Source organism: Loxodonta africana, chromosome 7, assembly GCF_030014295.1.
Source record: "Loxodonta africana isolate mLoxAfr1 chromosome 7, mLoxAfr1.hap2, whole genome shotgun sequence".
Taxonomy (NCBI): domain Eukaryota; kingdom Metazoa; phylum Chordata; class Mammalia; order Proboscidea; family Elephantidae; genus Loxodonta; species Loxodonta africana.
Window position 1 is genome coordinate 70,779,613 of NC_087348.1, and position 19,891 is coordinate 70,799,503.

The window sequence follows — 19,891 nt, forward strand, 5'->3', positions numbered from 1 at the left end:
TAATATGTCTTGGTGACTTTCTTTAAAGATCTACCTCATGTGGAGTTCGACGAGCATCTTGGATAGATAGCTCCTCATCTTTCATGATATCAGGGAAGTTTTCTGCCAGCAAATCTTCAACAATTCTCTCTGTATTTTCTGTTATCCCTCCCTGTTCTGGTACTCCAGTCACTTGTAGGTTATTTCTCTTGATAGACTCCCACATGATTCTTAGGGTTTCTTCATTTTTTTTTAATTATTTTATCTGATTTGTCCTCAAATATATTGGTGCTAAGTGCTTTATCTTCAAGTTCACCAATTCTTCCACTTGCTCAATTCTGCTCCTCTCACTATTGAGTTGTCTAATTTTGTAATTGTTAATCTTCTGAATTTCTGATTGCTGTCTCTCTATGGATTCTTGCAGCTTATTAAATTTTTCATTATGTTCTTGAATAACCTTAATTTCTTCAACTGCTTTATCTGTGTGTTCCTTGGCTTGTTCTGCATATTGCCTGATCTCCTTCCTGATGTCTTGAAGAGTTCTGTACATTAATCTTTTATATTCTACACCTGGTAATTCCAGGAAGGCAGCTTCATCTAGAAGATCCCTTGATTCTTTGTTTTGAGAGCTTGTTGAAGTGATCATGGTCTGCTTCTTTACATGATTTGATATTGACTGTTCTCTCCGAGCCATGTATAAGTTATTGTAGTAGTTTATTTTATGTTTGCTTACTGTGTCCTAGCTTCTTGCTTTGTTTTGTTTTGATGTGTCCACATTTGTTGCTTGAGCGAGCTAGCTTATTTTTGCCTTTGAGGCGCTAACGTCCTGTTACCAAGTGGCTAAAGCTGTCATCAGGTACATCAGCCTAGGAATTCATTCACTTTTCTTGTGTGAATTCAGCTCAGGTGTCCAGGTAGTTCGTTTTCAAGTGTGTGGTACAGCCTCTGTCCTATAGTCTTAGAGGGGCAGGGATGATTGGTGTAGGTACCGTATCTGGTTATAGCAGGGGGTCACGCTCTGAACAAGGCAGGGGGCTGACAACTGTCCCCCGAGTGTCTGTGAGGAAAGCAGGTCCCTGTTCCCTAGAGTGCACAGGTGGGTGGGTTCTGCAGAGGGACCATGGGGATCCAGTGCTTTTGGTTGTAAGTACTGGGACATACCAGTTATCCTTGGATCCCTGTCGTGGGTGGCTGGGTGACCTGAGTGGAGCCACCAGTCCTAAGGGCCCTGATGTGGGTAGGTGAAGACTCTGTTTAACAGGCAAAGCGATGACAAACATCAAACACCCACCTCTCCACTGCACAGCTGAAACAGGTGCAACAAAGGTCTTTTCTCCTGAAATAGGTCCACCCAGTTCCATGTAGGGGGGAAAGGTATTCAAAGTCCACATGCCATTTATGTCTGGACAGGAGCTGCTTCTGTCCTGAGCTCCCCAGGTTAGTAGAGCTCGTAGATTATCTTTTACTCCAATTGTGAATTTATTCCTTCTCCATGGCTGGGAGAATGGTTTAGGATGTGCAGCAGAACCTATCTAAGGGCCAGGGAAATCAATAGCCACTTGGGGCCTGGGGGCACAGTACAATATATGCAAGTACTTAGCTTTTGCTGAGAGCTCTGTTCTTCTCTGGTTCTGGAGGTATGAGTAGGCTGTGCGGCTGGCTGCTTCTTCCTAAGTAAACTACGTCCAGAGCCCTGCCCCAGTCGCTCCTGGGAATGGTGCCTGAGGGCTCCCAGCAATTCAGGTCCAGCAACTCCTCTCTGCTTCTGAGCCGTCTCTCCCTCCCCCTGCCTCTCAGTCTGTTTTCTAAATTTGCCTTTGATGTTCAGGGCTCTTAGACTGTCATAAATATAATCATTTCACTTGTTTTTTCAAGTCTTTGTTGTGAGAGAGTTCACTGGAAGTGTCTGACTACTCTGCTCTTGACCCCGCCCCTTTTGTTGTTGAGATATTCATATCTAAATTCCTTTTCATTTACCTGTGTTTTCCATTTTCAACTGTTACTATTAAAAAAATTTTTTTTTTTTTGTTGTAAATACAAAATAAAAAAATAAAGGGAAGAAAAGAAAGGAAAAGAACTCCCTAAAGCCCTGGATCAAGGACCTTGGAGACTCAGCAGTCTGTCCCTTCCACTTTTATCCTGGGCAGAAAGATGACACAATGTCCCAAGATACCACGGAGAAGATAACTGAGAGAAAAGGGGAAGGAGATTTTCCCTGAGGAGCTGTGCCTGTCACACTCCTTCTGGAACAAACCACTGCCACTTATAAATAGGTTCAGCAGTTCTTGAAGCCCCAAGTCATCCTAGGGAGCTGGCCGCTGAGATAATTATTCCTTCTAACCTAGTAACTCATCTCATTTCTGTAAACCTATCTGTTATGGTTTGACTTGTATCCCCCAGAAATGTGTGTCAAGTTGGCTGGGCTATGATTCCCAGTATTGTGGGACTGTCCACCATTTTGTCATCTGAAGAGATTTTCTTTGTGTTGTAAATCCTACCTCTATGATGTTAATGAGGTGAGATTAGCAGCAGTTATGTTAATGAGGTAGGACTCAATCTAGAAGATTAGGTTGTACTTAAATTCAATCTTTTTTGGGATATAAAAGACTGAAGCAAGCAGAGAGAAAGGGGTACCTCATACCACCAAGAATGTAGCACCAGGAACTGAGTGTGTCCTTTGGACCTGGGGTCCCTGTGCCTGAGAAGTCCTAGACCAGGGGAAGATTGATGACAAGGACCTCCCTCCAGAGCTGACAGAGAGAGAAGGCCTTCCCCTGGGGCTGATGCTCTGAATTCAGACTTCTAGCCTACTAGACTGAGAGAATAAATTTCTGTTTGTTAAAGCCATCTACTTGCGGTATTTCTGTTGCAGCAGCAATAGATGACTAAGACACTCTCTGAGGGGGCTAATTCAAGGGTATCAAAAAGATACACAACCTAAGATGTTGGTGCTATCTGGTATTAGCAATCAGTTGGAAAGGTCCTAAAGAACCAACAACAGCTTCAACCAAACCCATTACCGTTGAGTCAATTCTGACTCATAGTGACCCTATAGGACAGAATAGAACTGCCCTGTAGAGCTTCCAAGGTGGCTGGTGGATTCGAAATGCCAGCCTCTTAGTTAGCAGCTAAATGTTTAACCACTGCACCACCAGGGCTCCAAATGCAGTAGTGTATAGGACTTTATCAAACAAAAATATGTATTCACATGTACAGTAATAGGCAAAAAATGAAAATAGCTAGGTCAGAGCAGCAATATGATTATTTTACCCATACACATTTCCCTGTAAGAAATTAAAATAAAAATGGGCCAAGCAAATCATTCAAAGCTACTGAAGACATTATTCCTGATGTGGCTTTTAAAAATTGCATTCTTCTATCTCAGCCTTCTTCAAACTGTGTTCCATGACTTGTACAAGGCGTTTTACTTTGCTTCTGGGAGATGGTCCATATTCAAAGCAGTGGGAAATACTATCAAACAAAACTAAGCAGGTTCTTCATTAGAAGATTCTCTAATGCTTATGACTACTGTGGATTTCCAAAAGGTGGATTTGGTGTGCTGTGTTTCTCAAACTAATTATCAAGCCCCTTTTGCTCCCCCGCTAAACACTACTAGGGTTCCTGGGAACACAGGGAAACAGAGCCCCAACCCAAGACAGCCTCTAGGGTCCAGAGTTGTGACCTCCCCTCCTCCCGCTCTCAGGTGACCCCCGTGCTTGCAGAGAATGCCCTGTTCCAAGAGCTCTGTGCTGTGCCCGCTGGCTTATCACACCGTGCGAGCGAAGGTATAATTACAGTGAAGGAGGCACTTGATGTCTCTTGGCCCCAGTGTCAGATCTTAGAAACCTGCTGAAAAGATCGTGCTTGGCAGCTACAGGGTCTCTGAGTTTAGAGGTGAAGATTCCTTTTTTGCCTCCCAAGTATGAAAGGCACTTTTTTGGGACAAAGGTCCACTTTAAGTTTTCTTATTGATACTGATGTTGACTCATTAAGTCCATATTCGACCCCAGGCCCTTGAGGCAGGAGTCCCTGGGTGGTGCAAACAACTGCTAAATAAAAGGTTAACCATTACACATTTCGCCCAGAGGTGCGTTGCAAGAAAGGCCTGGCAATCTACTTCTGAAAAATCAGCCTCTGAAAACCTTATGGAGCACAGTTCTACTCTGACATACATGAGGTCATCATGAATTGGCATAGACTCGATGGCAACTGATTTTCCATTGAGGCAGCTTATACTTTCTGAAATCCTTGGACTGTAGGAGCTATGAAAAGTGAATTTTAAAATCCTGTCCCAGTGCCTACAATCTTAGCCATACCCTTGCTCCTTCCAGAAAATGGGGTGGTGAGAGGAAGGGCATGGGCTCTGGAACAAAGTCAAGTCCTCACTCCATTGCTTCTTAACAGTTACATGAACATGGGAGGCTCAGCTTGCGAAACCTCAGGCTTCCTCTCTACAAGCTGGAGACAACAGCTTTCTCAAAAGGTTGTCTGGGACATGGAAGAGGCTCAGTGAATATTCGTTTCTTTTCCCTCCCCACCTTATGTGGTGTCACCATGAGAGAGAACAGACTAACAACCATCAGCATTTCACTCAATGATCAATGCATTTGCACCCACCCAGGACCTGCCAGCTTACTGGATGGCTACTTGGGGCAACAACATGGTACCAGCCAAAATGCTACTGAACAGTCATATTTTCTCTTGTAAAACTCACAGTCCACATTCCACTTGATGCTCCTGGGAGGCAGTTTCAGGGTTTCGTTGATCTTCTCCAGGACGGTCTGCAGTTTTTGCTTCTGAGCAATCTCCGACTGGGTGACCTCGGCAACGTTCAGCTTCTCGCTCTCAAGTTTCTCTGGGATGACAATGGAAAAGAGAATAGCTCTTATCTCCAGTAACAAACAACCTTAACTCATTCACTCACTCATGTACTTACTTTCTCACTCATCCAACAACTATACTGTGAGCATCTGCAATGTGGTGGACACTGCTTTCCCCTCCTGTCTGATGGTAGCACCAGTGGCACCAGTATTGTGCAAGCCTGTGATCGTGTCTGGAATCTCCAAATTATAAAATCCCAAGATTATATAAGTGGGGCATTTAATCCAGACTTGTCTGCCCTATTTGAACTCTTTTCTATCATTCTGATTCCTCCCCCACCCCGCCCCTTCTTTTCATTTCTGCCTTCTCCAAGGAGGCCTCTGTGCCCTCACTGGGAAGCCTTTCTTGCCTTTCCTAAGCAGTTAGTCATGTCCTCATCCGAGGCATTTTGTACATTCCTTTAGTACAACATGTGCCATGTCAAATCATATTTATCTGTTTTTAAGTAACTTCTTTCCTTTCAAGCCCACCTGGAAGGTAACTTATTTAATGTATCATATGTCATCAATTCTAAGGCACCCATCTTTTCACATTTTAACATCCCTGAAATCAGGCTATGTCTTAAAACTGATAGCATCTTAAAACTGCTATGGGCCAGGTGGAAGTCGTAACAGTTATTTATCACTGCCTCCACTCCCACAAGCTCAGGCATAGCTCTTCACAGTGTATTCACTTCCCTGTCTAAATATGCCTAAGAAAGCACTTTCAAAGAGTATAAAATAAAAATTCTAAGTAATAAGAAAACATGGGTAATAGTTTAATTGAAGTGTTTTTTTTTTTCCTCTTTCTTAAAATAATGTTTCAAAATCAATGGTCTTAGATGCAATGATGTAACCCTTTAATTCTTAATATAAAGGCAAAATAGTCTAATTATTTTACTAATCTAAATTAATATTTTTATCCAGTAAAGAGAACAAACAATTTTGCACTCCGTTGTGGGAAATATATTGTCTACCACTAGATTAACCTAACCAGCTCTTCACAACTCATTCAGAATTGATAAAACTAACACTCTGAAACATGTTTAAAATGTCTTTCCTCTTCATTTTTCAGGGCTGCCATATAAACGAATTCAAACTTTACTATACATCAATGGTTCCCCTATTACTCATTTTATTTTTGCGTAGTTCTAGCTAACCCAAGTCAAATGCTCTTTGGATAATTTTTTTGCAGATGAGGTTGCCCACTGGAGAATTTCTACAGGTTCTGTGGATTTATAAATTCTGTTTGGTAATTTGTTGACTGATCTTAAGTTATTCTTATCTGTGATGGCCTGAAATGCTTTCTTTCTCTTTTCTTTGGTTGCCTGAAGTTATTATTCTTTATTTCTAAATTTCAGAGATTTAGTAAGCATATATTTAAATGTCTTCCTCCTAAATACTAAACTTTGAAGAGACTCCTTGTGCTTTTTCCATTTTTAGGCTGAATTCCTATTTTAGATCTTCTCCTACTAAAGGAACGTCAGGTCGTTTTCATCTAATATTGCCCCTATACACATTCAGTAGCAGCTGCCCAACGTGCTAAGTTAAGAAAACTTCTGAAGCCTTGGCTCAGAGGAAAAGACTGGTGGGATAGATTAATGATGCTTGTCTTGGGAGTGGGCTGGGTAGGCAGGGAAGGAGGAGTGGCAGCATGGGAGCCACTTACTTACTAGTCTAGTTGTATTACATTATTGTCTATCAGTTTTCATATTTATAACCTTCTGTGGGCAATGGACTTCTTGGAGTATACAGTTTAGGTCTCTGAGTCTGTTTTCTAAGTCAACAACTTTTTCTTGTATTGCTGTCCTTTATTTATTTTTTAAACTGTATTTTATATATTATCTACTTGAACATTCACTGTTTTTTTTAACCAATATTTTTTAACTAGCCTGATATTAAACTTACACTCCATTCTTCCCAAAATTAAAAGAAAATTCTTCTGTTTTTTAGCATCTGGTATTGCTTATTTAGAAGCCCTGGTGGCACAGTAGTTAAAGTGCTTGACTGCTAGCCAAAAGGCTGGCAGTTTGAACCGACCAACTGCTCCACGGGAGAAAGATGTAGAAACATCTAATGGCTTGGACAGGAAGTTTGTGGACACGTTACAAACCAACACTGCTCCCAACTCCACTCCATTTCTGCAGTAATATACGTAAGAGGTGTCTGGGTTGAGGTTCCAGGTGCTTGGATGTGGAATTTTTGTATAGCTCCCAAATTTGGGGTGGACGATATTTACAGTCTCAAACTTCTTGGCTTCTTCTGCGGCCTTAGCTGACCAAGCCCCTGTCACCATATAGTCATCACACCTTCCTTCTTTCAGGCCAATCAGGTTTAAGGGTTCAGCACCAACTGGCCAGATCCACCTCCTTGCCCAAATATCGTCTTGTAGTTATCTGGAACGCCTAACAATTCTCGCGCAGGATTCTCTGCCGTGTTGATAATCTTGGCGAAATCTTACTAAACTACCTGTAGTTTATTTCAAGAACACTAATCTCAACTCCTTTGTAATCTAATAATTTTTCTTATATCTCCAACAGCACTGAGCGCGGCAGCGAGGCAGGCCCGGCCGGAAGTTGACCACCTGCTTCCGGGCATCCATGGTGCGGCAGCCGAGCAGCTAGTTGGCCAAGAGGACGGATCCCATGGGCAGCATGCACATCCTGTAGGCCGCGGCGTCAGTCTGCGGCTCGACCTTGACCCGCTGATTTGCTCTTTTGTTCTTTATTAGGCAGATTTCAGCTGACTGAAAATTTTCTATTGCTGAAATTTTATTCTCCCATGAAATTGTTACTCATGTTTCTATAGTTCTGCAAATTGCTCATCATTAGTTTAACTTGTTACAATGTATTTGACATGGTTTTGAAGTAGGAAGTTTAGAAAATTTCCTCAGGTGGATTATTTTGTGAATCTTTCTGTTGATTTTGAAGTTACCATCTAAATATGCTTTTGGAGAGATTATTTTTGAAAAGCGATGAAACAGTATTCGAAAAGTCCTGAAGTATAAAGTCAGGGTGGAATGAACTCATTTACCCTGAATGGTAATGGTAGAAGAATTCAAATGCTCTAACACAACTGCCATGTATACCATATCATATTAATGTAACTACCTTTCAAATAGTTAAAATACAGAAAATATTCTTTCAGTATCAATAATTCTCGTTATTAAAAACATTTTTAAGTTTCCAAATATATGGGAAAGGTTAGTGAATTTATTGTTTTTACAGAATTTAGTCTGTTGATAATTTGTTGAGACTTGGTTTACAGACAGTCGAATTTTGTAGTTACTCCATGTGCAGTCAAGAATACTACAGATTTGGTGTATAGCACAGTCCATATGCAGATTAAAAGTGCATATGTCCAGTTAGTTGTATTGTCCAAATATTTTCTATCCTTATTAATTGTCTTCCTTAATATATTGTTGAGAAGTATGTTAAAATCTACCATTGTGATGGTGCATTTGTTGATTTCTTCTTGTAATTCTGATTGTCATTTATTGTATATTTGATGCATACAGTGTATACAAGCTTAAAATTTCTATTTTTTACTAAGTTTCTTACCTATTTTTTTTTTTCTTACCTATAGGTACTGGATCTCTGTAGTTATGTTTTTGCCTTAAGGTCTATTTTGTCTGATATTAAAATAGTTACCACAGCTTTCTTTTAAATTAGCATTAATCTAGTAAATATATAAGACAAAACAAAAAAACAAACTCATTGCCCTTGGGTTGATTCTGACTCATAGTGACCTCATAAAATAGATTAGAACTGCCCATAGTGTTGCCAAGGCTGTAATCTTTATGAAAGTAGACTGCTACATCTTTTTCCTACAGAGTGGCTGATGGGTTCTAACCACTGACCTTTTGGGCAGCTGGGGCTTTAACCCCTGTGCCATGAGGGCTCCTAGCTGATACGTGTAGTATATATTATTATTTCTACCCTTTTTTCCCAACCTTTCTGTGCCCTCCAGGGCTTTGAACCGGTTCGTTCTGGTCCAAACCCTTGCTGAGAATTACCATTTCTACCCCAGATATACTGAATCAGAATCCACGTTTTAACAAGATCCCAGGTGATTCTTATTTGAGATCCACTGCTGTACTAGTTGGAGCTCTGGTGGTGCAGTGGTTACGAGCTATGCTGCTAACCAGGCAGTTCGAATCCACCAGCCACTCCTTGGAAACTCTATGGGGCAGCTCTACTCTGCCCTATGGGTTGCTTTGAGTCAGAATTGACTTGAAGGCCATGGGTTGGTTTTGGCTGTACCAGTGGTTCTCAGAGAATATTAAGTACACCATGGACTGCCAAAAGAATGAACAAGTCTGTCTTAGAAAAAGTACAATCAGAATGCTCCTTAGAAGCAAGGATGGCAAGACTGTGTCTCATATACTTTGGACATGTTATCAGGAGGGATAAGTGCCTGGAGGAAGACATCATGCCTGGTAAAGTAGAGGGTCAGCAAAAAAGAGGAAGACCCTCAATGAGATGGATTGACACAATGGCTGCAACAATGGGCGCAAGCATAGCAGCAATTGTGAGGATGGCGCAAGACTGGGCAGTGTTTTGTACTGTTATACAAGGGTCGGTGAGTTGGAACTGACTCAACAGCACCTAACAACAACAGTGGTTCTCAGAACTGGTCCCTAACCAGCAGCATTAACATCACCTGGGAACATGTTAGAAATGCAAATTCTCAGTAGGGGTTCAAACTGGAATGAACTGTTTTAAAGCCCTGGTGTCCTCATATACTAAGACCGTCTCTTGTAAACAGCTAATATCAAGATTTTATTTTGTTATCTGACCTGACAATCTTTGTCTTTTAGATGGATAAAGTCACTTACATTTGATCAGAGTTCCAATATACTTGGATTCACTTTCACCAACTTTTGTTATGAACATTATATTTATTCTGCTTTTCTTATTGTTTTTCCTCACCTTCCATTCTTGCCTTCTTTTGGATTAAGGTTTCTAATCCATCTCATTCCATTTCTCCCCCCTTTACTAGTAGGGGGGATTATTTACTCTGTTTCTATTATTTTAGTGGCTGCCTTAGAAAATTTAATATGGACATTTAACTTATAAAAATCTTAATATCTTTATCCACATCCTAAACAATACAAGGACTACAGTACACATTGACTCCAAGCACACACTTCCTGACTTAAGTGCTACAGTTGTTGGAATTTTGGTTCTATCTTAAATTTTTAACTAGCAAATTAGACATTCTTGTGATTGCTTTACAATTATTCAATTATTGCTTTGTTCTACCCACCATGACCATCTTTGCTCACCATTCTTTCTTGTACTTCAGAGTCTTCTTTTGGGTTCATTTTGTTTCTTCCTAGAGGACATCCTTTAGTGCAGGTTTGTTGGCAGTAAACCCTCTCAGTTTATGTTTATTGAAATGTCTTCATTTTCCTCTCATTTTTTAAAACAGGTTTTTTTTGGGGGGGGCGGTATAAACTAACTTTTTTTTTTCCTCAGCACTTTGAAAATATAATTTCAATATCTTCTGGCTTTTATTATTGCTATTGAAAGACAGCTTTCAGTCTTACTGTTATTTCTTTGTAGTAATCTATCTTTTTTTCTGCTTTTAGTTATTTGTATTCAGTGTTCTTGTTTCACTATAATGTGTCTAGGTGTAGATTTCTTTTTATTTATCCTTTTTGTGATTCACTGAGGTTCCTGAATCTGAGGATTTGTGGTTTTCATCAATCTAGATAGTTCTCATTCATTAAACCTTTGAATATTGCCTATATTCCATTCTATTTCTCATCGCCTTCTGGAATTTCAATTAGTCATATGTTGGATCTTCTTAGAACAACCTCTGCGTCTTTCTGTCCACCTCACTGTCTCTCTATACTGCACTCTGGGTAATTTCTCCAGTGCCATCTTCCATTCCACTATTCCTTCTTCAACTGTGTCGAATCTATTGAGGTTTCTAATTTCATTTTTTAAAATCGTATTATCATTTTATGATCCAATACTATCACTGTTCTTTTTTTTCTCCCTCAAACAGTTTCAGCTTTGGCCACTGGGAGCTCTTTCAGGAGAATGGTATTAGAAACCAAAATTTGGGTGCTAGGTCTCATCTTCCTTTTTAGCTACACATTCCACCTAACCAATTCTGAGTCTCACTTCCCCATGCTCTCCTTGTCCCTACAACTCTCTCCCTCCACCTACACTGAAATCAACACGGCTTTCCAGCAACACTTCTGTTGTGCTCCTCATGCTGACTAGAATGTTCTTCCTTTTCCTCATCTGACTGAAATCCTGCTCCATCCATCAGGCCCCATTCAAAATGCCCCTTCTTTCATGAAATCTTTTCTAATCTACTTGCTACACCACACCCTTTGTACTACCAAGTTGTGAGTTACCTAAAGGCAGGGACTATGACATATTTACTTTATGTCCTTAAACTCAGCAGTTAGAAAAAAAACCAAAACCAAACTCATTGCCATTGAGTCAATTCTGACTCATAGAGACCCTATAGGACAAAGTAGAACTGCCCCATATGGTTTCTAAGGAGTGGCTGGTGGATTCAAACTGCTGAACCTTTTGGTTAGCAGCCAAGCTCCTAAGCACTGTGCCACCAGGGCCCCAAACTCAGCTGTTAGCATATAGCAAACCAAATGGCTATTGCTTAATGAATATTGAACAGATTATGATAAGTGTAAGGTGTAGTCTGTGGGGTCTATCAGGAAAACACACACATACAAACAAAACCAAAAAATCTCTCTGAAGAATATTTATGCTCAAGGGACCCTTCTTGGTCTCATGACTGAAGAAGATACCCTATTTCAGTCATATGCTATTGTTAAAACCAGAAGGAAGAAGCCTGTAACTCCATGATTCTCGTCCCTTGAAACGGGCCTTTTCTGCTCCTGCTACATGCACATGTTCAAAGATAAGGATTAGTCAAATAAAAATACGGTAAGGAAACTCACATAAGCATCCCAAGTCAGGAAACCTCAATCAGAAACAGGCAGCAGCTCATGTTCAAATGAAAAGATTAATTATATTTTGCAAACATTTTCTGGAATCCCTTATCTCTTCTCTCAATCAGTCCACATCTACTGCCAAGGCATTGGGGATACAAATACAACAGAATGACCATGGATACAACTGTGTAACTGAGAGCTTAGGACTATTCCATGACTTTCTTTCTGGTGCCATGGGGACAAGAGTACACTCTGGGACACTATCATCCACCCTGAGAAGTGGTTGATCCTGGGACAGGAAACTAGGTGCATCTTTGAAATGGGGTAGGGAAGAGCTTCCTCCTCATTTTGGGAGTGGGAGGGCTAGAGAGGTTTCCATTAGAGGACAGGGGTGGGCATCATAAAGAGGCAGGCCAGAGTGGCCACCATCTGATTTTCCCTGGATGCAACACCAACGGTACAGAGAAATAGCCAATGTCATCAGGAGGCACAGCCCCTATGCAGAGGAGCTCCTTATGGAAGAATTCTAATGAATAAATGTAGAAGGAATAAGGAAAATAGAAATCACCATTAGAACACCACAGTAATAATTGCCACAGCCATGCTCTGATAGACACCAAAACTAGTGAGAATTGTATTGTGCAAAATAATGCCTATTATCTTACTTGTATAATGAAATATCTTCTGTGTGTAGAAAAAGATTAGGGAAAGAAAATTTAAGGAGAAACAGAATATTTGCATAGTCTCACAGTATCCACCCCCCCAAATAAATTAATTACAAAGGGAAAAATAGTAGCTTTATAGGGGACAATCATGGCAGCTACTGCCTTAACCAAGTGACCAAGGTCAACATCACCAGTGATATTTATTAATATCATGTACTCCTCAACGTGACGCACTTGGAAGGACACAGCACCACTGTAGTGTCCTTCCCTTTAATTTATAATCTCAGTCAAATAATGAGAAAACATCAAACTGAAATTGAGGTATATTTTTGAATATAATTGGCCAATACCATTTTAGCTTAAAAACCCACTGCCATCAAGTCGATTTTGACTCATATCGACCCTGTAGGGCAGAGCAGAACTGCCCTATAGCATTTCCAAGGCTGTAAATCTTTATGGAAGCAGATGACCACCTCTTACTCCTGTGGAGCAGCTGGTAGATTCAAACCACAGACCTTCTGATTAGTAGCCAAGTGCTTAATCACTGTGCCACCATGGCTCCCATTATCCTTAAGAGGTATCAAAATCAGGAAAGACTGAGACACTGTCACAAACTGGAGGAAACTAAGGAGACATGATAACTAAACGCAGTGTGGGATCCTAGACTGAATCCTAGAACTGAGAAAGGGTATTAGTGGCAGTGGGGCAGGACAGTAACAGTAAAAGCTAACACTTGCACAGCACTTAGAGTACTGATTACTTTTCTAAGTACTTTACATATACTAACTCATTTGGAAATGGGATGGATTTGAGACACACACACACACAGGAGTTGCAGTTGTCAGGACTTGTGACTAACAGAATATGGGAAATCAGGGAGAAGGAGGAATCCAAGATGACTCCTAGGGTTTTAATTTGAGTGACTGGCTGTGATTTGGTAATGCCACTCATCAAGGTAAGAAAAGAGAATGGGTTTGGAGGGAAAGAGGAAGATGAGATGCTCAGTTTGGGACAGGTTGGATATAAGGTGCCTGTGAGACAGCCAGGTGGTGGATTGTTTGAAAGGCAGTTGATAAGATAATCTTAAAGCTTCAAACAGGAAGCTGTTCCAGAGGTATAGATCGGAGTACCATTAACAGCAGGTGATGGTTGAGACTGTAGGAGTGGATGAAATCATTCAAGCAGAGGGTGCCAAAGAAAGAAGGAGAAGAAGAGGGCCAAGGATGCAATATTGAGAAATCTCAACCATTTAGAAAAGAAGAGAATATGAAGACTGAGAAGGAGGCAACAGCGAGGTAGAAGAGGAGCCAAGAGGGCATGAGGTCACAGAAAACACAGGGCCAGGGAAAGGGGACAACATGTTCAGTAACGTCTAATGCCACAGCTTAAAGGGAAATCTGGATTGGCATTGGTGATCTTGGCAGGAGAAGTTGATGGAACGATAGGGTTGACAGTTGGCCTGTATTGCAGAAGGGAATGACTAGGTGATGGGGAAGCAAATATAGGGAATGCCAAACATTCCTTTATGAATCTTGGCTGCGAAGGCATGAAGATAGATAAATAGCTAGAGGTAAACTCATGATCAGAGGGGACACCTAAAACTCTATCTCCAGACTGACCCCTCCCTGGAGTTCCTGATATAAAACATGCACATAAACACACACGTTGTTGTTGTCGTTAGTTGCTGTCAAGTCCATTCCGACTCATGGCAACCCCAGATGTGCAGAGTAGAACTGCTCCATAGGATTTCCAAGGCTGTGACCTTTCAGAAGCAGATCGCCAGGCCTGCCTTCCAAGGTGCCTCTAGGTGGCTTTGAATTGCCAACCTTTCAGCTAAGTAGTCGAACGCTGAACTGTTTGCGTTACTCAAAACCCAAAACAACCAAACCCAGTGCCATCGAGTCGATTCCGACTCATAGCGACCCTATAGGGCAGAGTAGAACTGCCCCATAGAGTTTCCAAGGAGCATCTGGCGGATTTAAACAGCTGACCGTTTGGCTAGCAGCCATAGCACTTAACCGAAAGGGACTCCTAAAATCATACAGGTCTATATGTATCAGATATATACTGCATACATACAGATACATACAGGCCTGTACGTGTGTTTACGTTCCTCTGTGCATGTAGTGGTTAAGCCCAGCTGCTAACCAAAAGGGCGGCAGTTCGAATCCACCAGCTGCTCCTTGGAAACCCTATGGGACAGTTCTTCTCTATCCCATAGGGTCACTATAAGTTGGAAATGACTCAACGGCATCAGGTTTGGTTTGGTACATATATATAAGTAAACTTTTATAGAGCAGTTTTAGGTTTACAGACAAATTGTGCAGAAAGTACAGAGATTTCCCACATACTCTCTCACCCCCTGCACACGTTTCTCTATTATCGACAGACATCTTATATTCATGTGGTACAATTGTTACAACTGCTGAATCAATATTTACACATCATTATTAATTAAAGTACATAGTTTACATTAGGGGTCACTTTGCAAACCGGTTCTCTCTACCTGGGTATTTTGCCTGTAAGTTTTGAATGTGTATGTCCTGCCTCACACCCATATAGGATCTAAGCTTAAGTTTACAAAAAAAAAAAGTGAGTCATGTTTTCAGCATGAAGACTGGGATCTGGAATAATGAGTGTACGTGATGCCTGACTCAGGGCCCCACAGATGTGACACTGACTTTCGTCCTAACAGATGGTTTTGTAACCATTCCCAGAGGCAAGATTACTACATGGCCATGTTCCACCCTTGCTTTGAAAGCCTTGCACGTAATATTTTGAGACACTTTCAGATCTTAACCAGAAATTTGCTGGAGGAGATAAAAGCTGCAGTCACCAGGAGAGATGTTCAATGAATCTCACAGCTTCTCCACGTCCACATGTGCTACATAGCTTTCATTTCCTCTCCGTGTCTGGTTGAGCTGATCAGTCTTTAAATATTAACACTCATTAATATTGATGGTGGAGTACCAAATCAGTTTAGCTTGCCAGAAATTACCAGATCTTATATTACTTATTCATTCATTCATCCGATATACAATGATTAAATGCTAGGTGTCATGTTCTAGGTAACATGTTAGTGCTGGGGAAACATGGATAAGTTAGACATGATTCCTGTTCTTGAGAAACCCACAGACATTTACATAAACAGCTACAGACAACATGGAAAGTCTCCTAATACAGGCACGTATGTATAGAGTACTGAGGAAACAGAGAAGATATGACTGTCTCTTCTAGGTAAGATCTAGGTGTGATCTCTTCCAGACACGAGCTGTGCAGGATATAAGAGGGTATACCTTTGATCGAGTCTAGAGATTGGAAGGCTAAGCAATAATGGTTTGCCCTGGTGGATGAAGGAGAAGAAGGGCTTTTGAGACAAAAGGAAGCATGGGCAGAACTACAGGGATGTTGATATACATAACCAAACCAAAACCAAACCCATTGCCATTAAGGCAATTACGACTCACAGCAACCCTATAGGACAGAGTAGAAATGGCCCCTTAGAGTTTCCAAGGTGAGCCTGATGGATTTGAACTGCTGACCTTTTATTTAGCAGACGTCGCTCTTAACCACTATGCCACCAGGGTTTCCTGTTGATAGACATAGTATATATAATAATATATCAATGATATATATATATATATATATATATATATATATATATATACACGCACACACACACCATATACATAAAACTAAGAAAACCATCACCCCACCAAAATGATGACAGATATTTACTGGGCACGTCCCATGGGTCAGGCAGTATTCTAAGCACTTGACTTGTGTTACCACACTGTCTGAGTCACATGTGTAAGAGTGGCTGGAGGTGAGGCTGAAAAAACAGCTGAGGGTCACATGGTAACAAGTTTTAAATGCTGCACTAAGAGGCCTGGGCTTGGTCTCATAGGTAGGGGAGAGCCACTGAGAGTTATAAGCAGCTACTGACAAGAGTAGACATGTGATTTTAAAAGAACCCTCCGCTAGTGTGTAAGGAATGGGCTGGAGGAGGTAAGACAAGAGACCTAGAGGTCAGTGAGGAACTTGTTTCAATAGTTCAGACAAGAGCTGATCAGACAGGTGAAAATGGCAGAGAGGATGTATTCAGGAAAGAGTTTTGAGCAAGAAGAAGCGAGCCTCGGTGATCCACAGTATTGTGGGTGAAGGGTGGCGAAGGAGGAGAGAAGTGGGTTCCATTAACTTAGAGAGGAGGAAACATTTTTGGGAAAGTAGATCAGCTCAGTCGGAGGTGCATCCAGGTATAGGTACCTAGTGGGCCGCTAAGAAGGGAAGTCTAGAGCTTGGGGGAGGTTTGGCCCAGAGATAAAGTGGGGAACAGTGAGGGAGAACCTTCCTTCATCCAGGCTGATTTGTCCTTTCAGCACTAAGATCATCCCTCAGTTCACCTGTCCCTACCCCTTGGCCTTATGTTTCCACGTAAACAAGTGTGAACTGACACAGGGATACATACTCACCTTCACAGAGGCAGCACACCTACAGACATACAGACACAGAGTCCCCAACATCACAGAGGAACACACTCCCAGGCAGTTGCAACCCTTCTAGAGAAGGATACACAGAGGTACCCAGACACACACATACACAGGTCCATAGATCTCAGAGGAGCACAGTCCATAGATCACAGAGGCGCACACACACACACAGGTCCACAGGTCACAGAGGTACACAAACACACACACATCCAGGTTCATGGATCACAGAGGTACACACACACAGGTCCATAGATCACAGAGGTACACACACAGACACACACACGTCCAGGTTCATAGATCACAGAGGTACACACACACATAGGTCCACAGATCACAGAGGTACACACACAAACACACACATCCAGGTTCATAGATCACAGAGATACACACACACAGGTCCACAGGTCACAGATGTACACATACACAGGCTAAAAGATCACAGAAGCACACACACACACATACACACAGGTCCACTGATTACAGAGGTACACACACACACACAGGTCCATAGATCACAGAGGTACACGCACGCATGCATCTAGGTTCATAGATCATAGGGGTACATAAACTTATACACATACCCATACACACAGGTTAAAAGATCAGAGAGGCACAGGCACACACACATACACACACACACACACACACACACAAAGGCCCACTGATCACAGATGTACACACATACACACAGGTCCATTGATCATGGAGGTATACACACAGGTACACACACACAGGTTCCTAAATCACAGAGGTACACACATATTTCCACAGATCACAGAGGTACACACACACTGGTCCATAGATCACAGAGGTACACACACAAACACACAAATCTAGGTTCGCAGATCACAGATGCACACACACACAGATCCACAGATCATAGGGGTACATAAACTTATACACATACCCATACACATATAAATATACCTACAGGGGCTACAAGTGCACACTTTTCCAGAGACAGTGAGGCCTGTTATCCAGGTATGCATATACGTGGGGCCTTCTCATCTATGCACCTGATAACCTTTGACTGCTAGAGAGAGCAGCCCCATCTAGTTGAGATTCTCTTATGGCAATTCATTCATGTAAAGCAGATTCTGAAAGGATATCTAGACTCCACTAATCTGTCATCCACAGGCTGCACATTCATATTTCATTTCCACGTGACTGCTGCAAACTGAGAACAACTCCTTTTAACTGGGAGTAAGTGACCCATCCACCTGCAGATAGAAGATATCCAGTGCAACACTGGACTCTCCTCCTACCAAAAAGCTTCTGCAGTACTTGTCCATCATATAAATCTTCAGCCAGGTCTTTCACAATGATTCTTTCTCCAACCAGCACATCATTAATCCAGTCAATTAAAACCTACAGAGAAAAGCAGAAAAGAGTCATAGGGCATTTTCTTAGAGACCACCTTTCTTATGCCGGACAAGTAAAATCTAAATGATCTTGAGACTTTAAAAGCGGCAGAACTGTCCATACGACCCAGTATGTGGACAGGTAGCTCTGAGTGTGAATCTCGACAGCCTGTTCATTTTCAGGCATAAAGTCCTTTTACTGCTGCTAGAACCAGTGTCCCTGCTAATATCCTCCAGCCCCCTACCATTCCCTACCCTAATGGCAAGCAACATTGACAGTGTTGGGTGGTGTGGCTTTGTACCAGGCAAGGGTATGGGCTCTGTAGTTATATAAATTGGTGTCTAAACCCCAGATTTACCCATTTTATTATAAGATCCAAGGCAAGCTATTTATCTGCTTTGAGTCTTGACTCTCCATATCTAAAATTGAGGATGAGAGTACTTCTCACATTCCAAAAACCAAAACCAAACCCAGTGCCATCGAGTTGATTCCGACTCATAGCGACCCTATAGGACAGAGTAGAACCGCCCATTAGAGTTTCCAAGGAGCGCCTGGCGAATCTGAACTGCCGATCCTTTGGTTAGCAGCTGTAGCACTTAACCACTACGCCACCAGGGTTTCTGACCTTCTCACATTAGGTGGTGGAAAAGAATTACATATGGCTAGGCTGAACACTCAATAATAAGGCCCAAAACCCACTGCCATCCAGTTGATTCTGAAAAAATAAAACACTTTCCCATTATGACATTTAAACCTCACTGTGATTGGTAAAGTGGTTACGCCACCCTTATGTTCAGGTGGGGAAATAAAGTGCAGAAGAAAAGAGATTTGTCCAAAGTCACAAACTTAACTGTGGGCAGAGACTGGAATTGAACCCGGGTCCGTCTCATTCTAATGTCCATGCTCTCCTGGCTGTACCAAGCTGCTTCTTGGTGGGGGCCAATGCAATCTCTCCTCTTGTCTAACCTTTTTGTTGTTGTTGGGTACCGTCAAGTTACTTCTCACTCATAGCGACCCTGTGTGACAGAGTAGAACTGCCCCACAGGGTTTTCTTGGCTATAACCTTTATAGAAACAGATCGCCAGGTCTTTCTCCTGCAGAGCTGCTGGGTAGGTTTTAACTGCCAATCTTTCAGTTAATGGCCAAGTGTCTAACCATTGTACCACCAGGGCTCCTTTGTCTATACCTTAAAGTCATTGCCGTTGAGTCAATTTTGACTCATAGCGACCCTATAGGACAGAGTAGAACTGCCCTATAGAGTTTCCAAGGAGCACCTGGTGGATTCGAACTGCCAATCTTTTGGTTAACAGCTGTAGCTCTTAACCACTATGCCACCATACCTTAGCAGCTCCCATTATCTGAGAGCCTACTGTGCGTAGTGCTATCTTGTTTAATTAATCCATGCAACATCCTGGAAGCAGGTATCATTAGTTCTGTTTTTCAGGTGAGAAAACGGAAGCTTTCCTTTCTTTTTCATTTTTTCCTCCTTTTTTATTTATTAAGCTATTATTTACATACAATAAAATAAACCAACTTAAATATACAGTTTGATGAGTTTTGGTAATTGTACACAATTGTGTAACCTCCACCACAGTCAAG

The 19,891-nt window shown here is 41.7% G+C and overlaps 1 protein-coding gene and 1 pseudogene across 1 annotated transcript in view; both read right to left on the bottom strand.

Moving 5' to 3' along the window:
* Window positions 1-19,891, bottom strand: part of PARVA (parvin alpha) — a 177,244-nt gene that overhangs the window by 37,323 nt on the left and 120,030 nt on the right. The window contains exons 4-5 of the mRNA XM_064288419.1: window positions 18,196-18,298; window positions 4,694-4,834 (exon numbers count right to left, since the gene is read on the bottom strand). Of these exons, the coding sequence (XP_064144489.1) occupies window positions 4,694-4,834; window positions 18,196-18,298 (244 nt within the window). The remainder of the gene's footprint in view (window positions 1-4,693; window positions 4,835-18,195; window positions 18,299-19,891) is intronic.
* LOC104846093 (phosphoserine aminotransferase-like) lies at window positions 6,805-7,440 on the bottom strand (annotated as a pseudogene).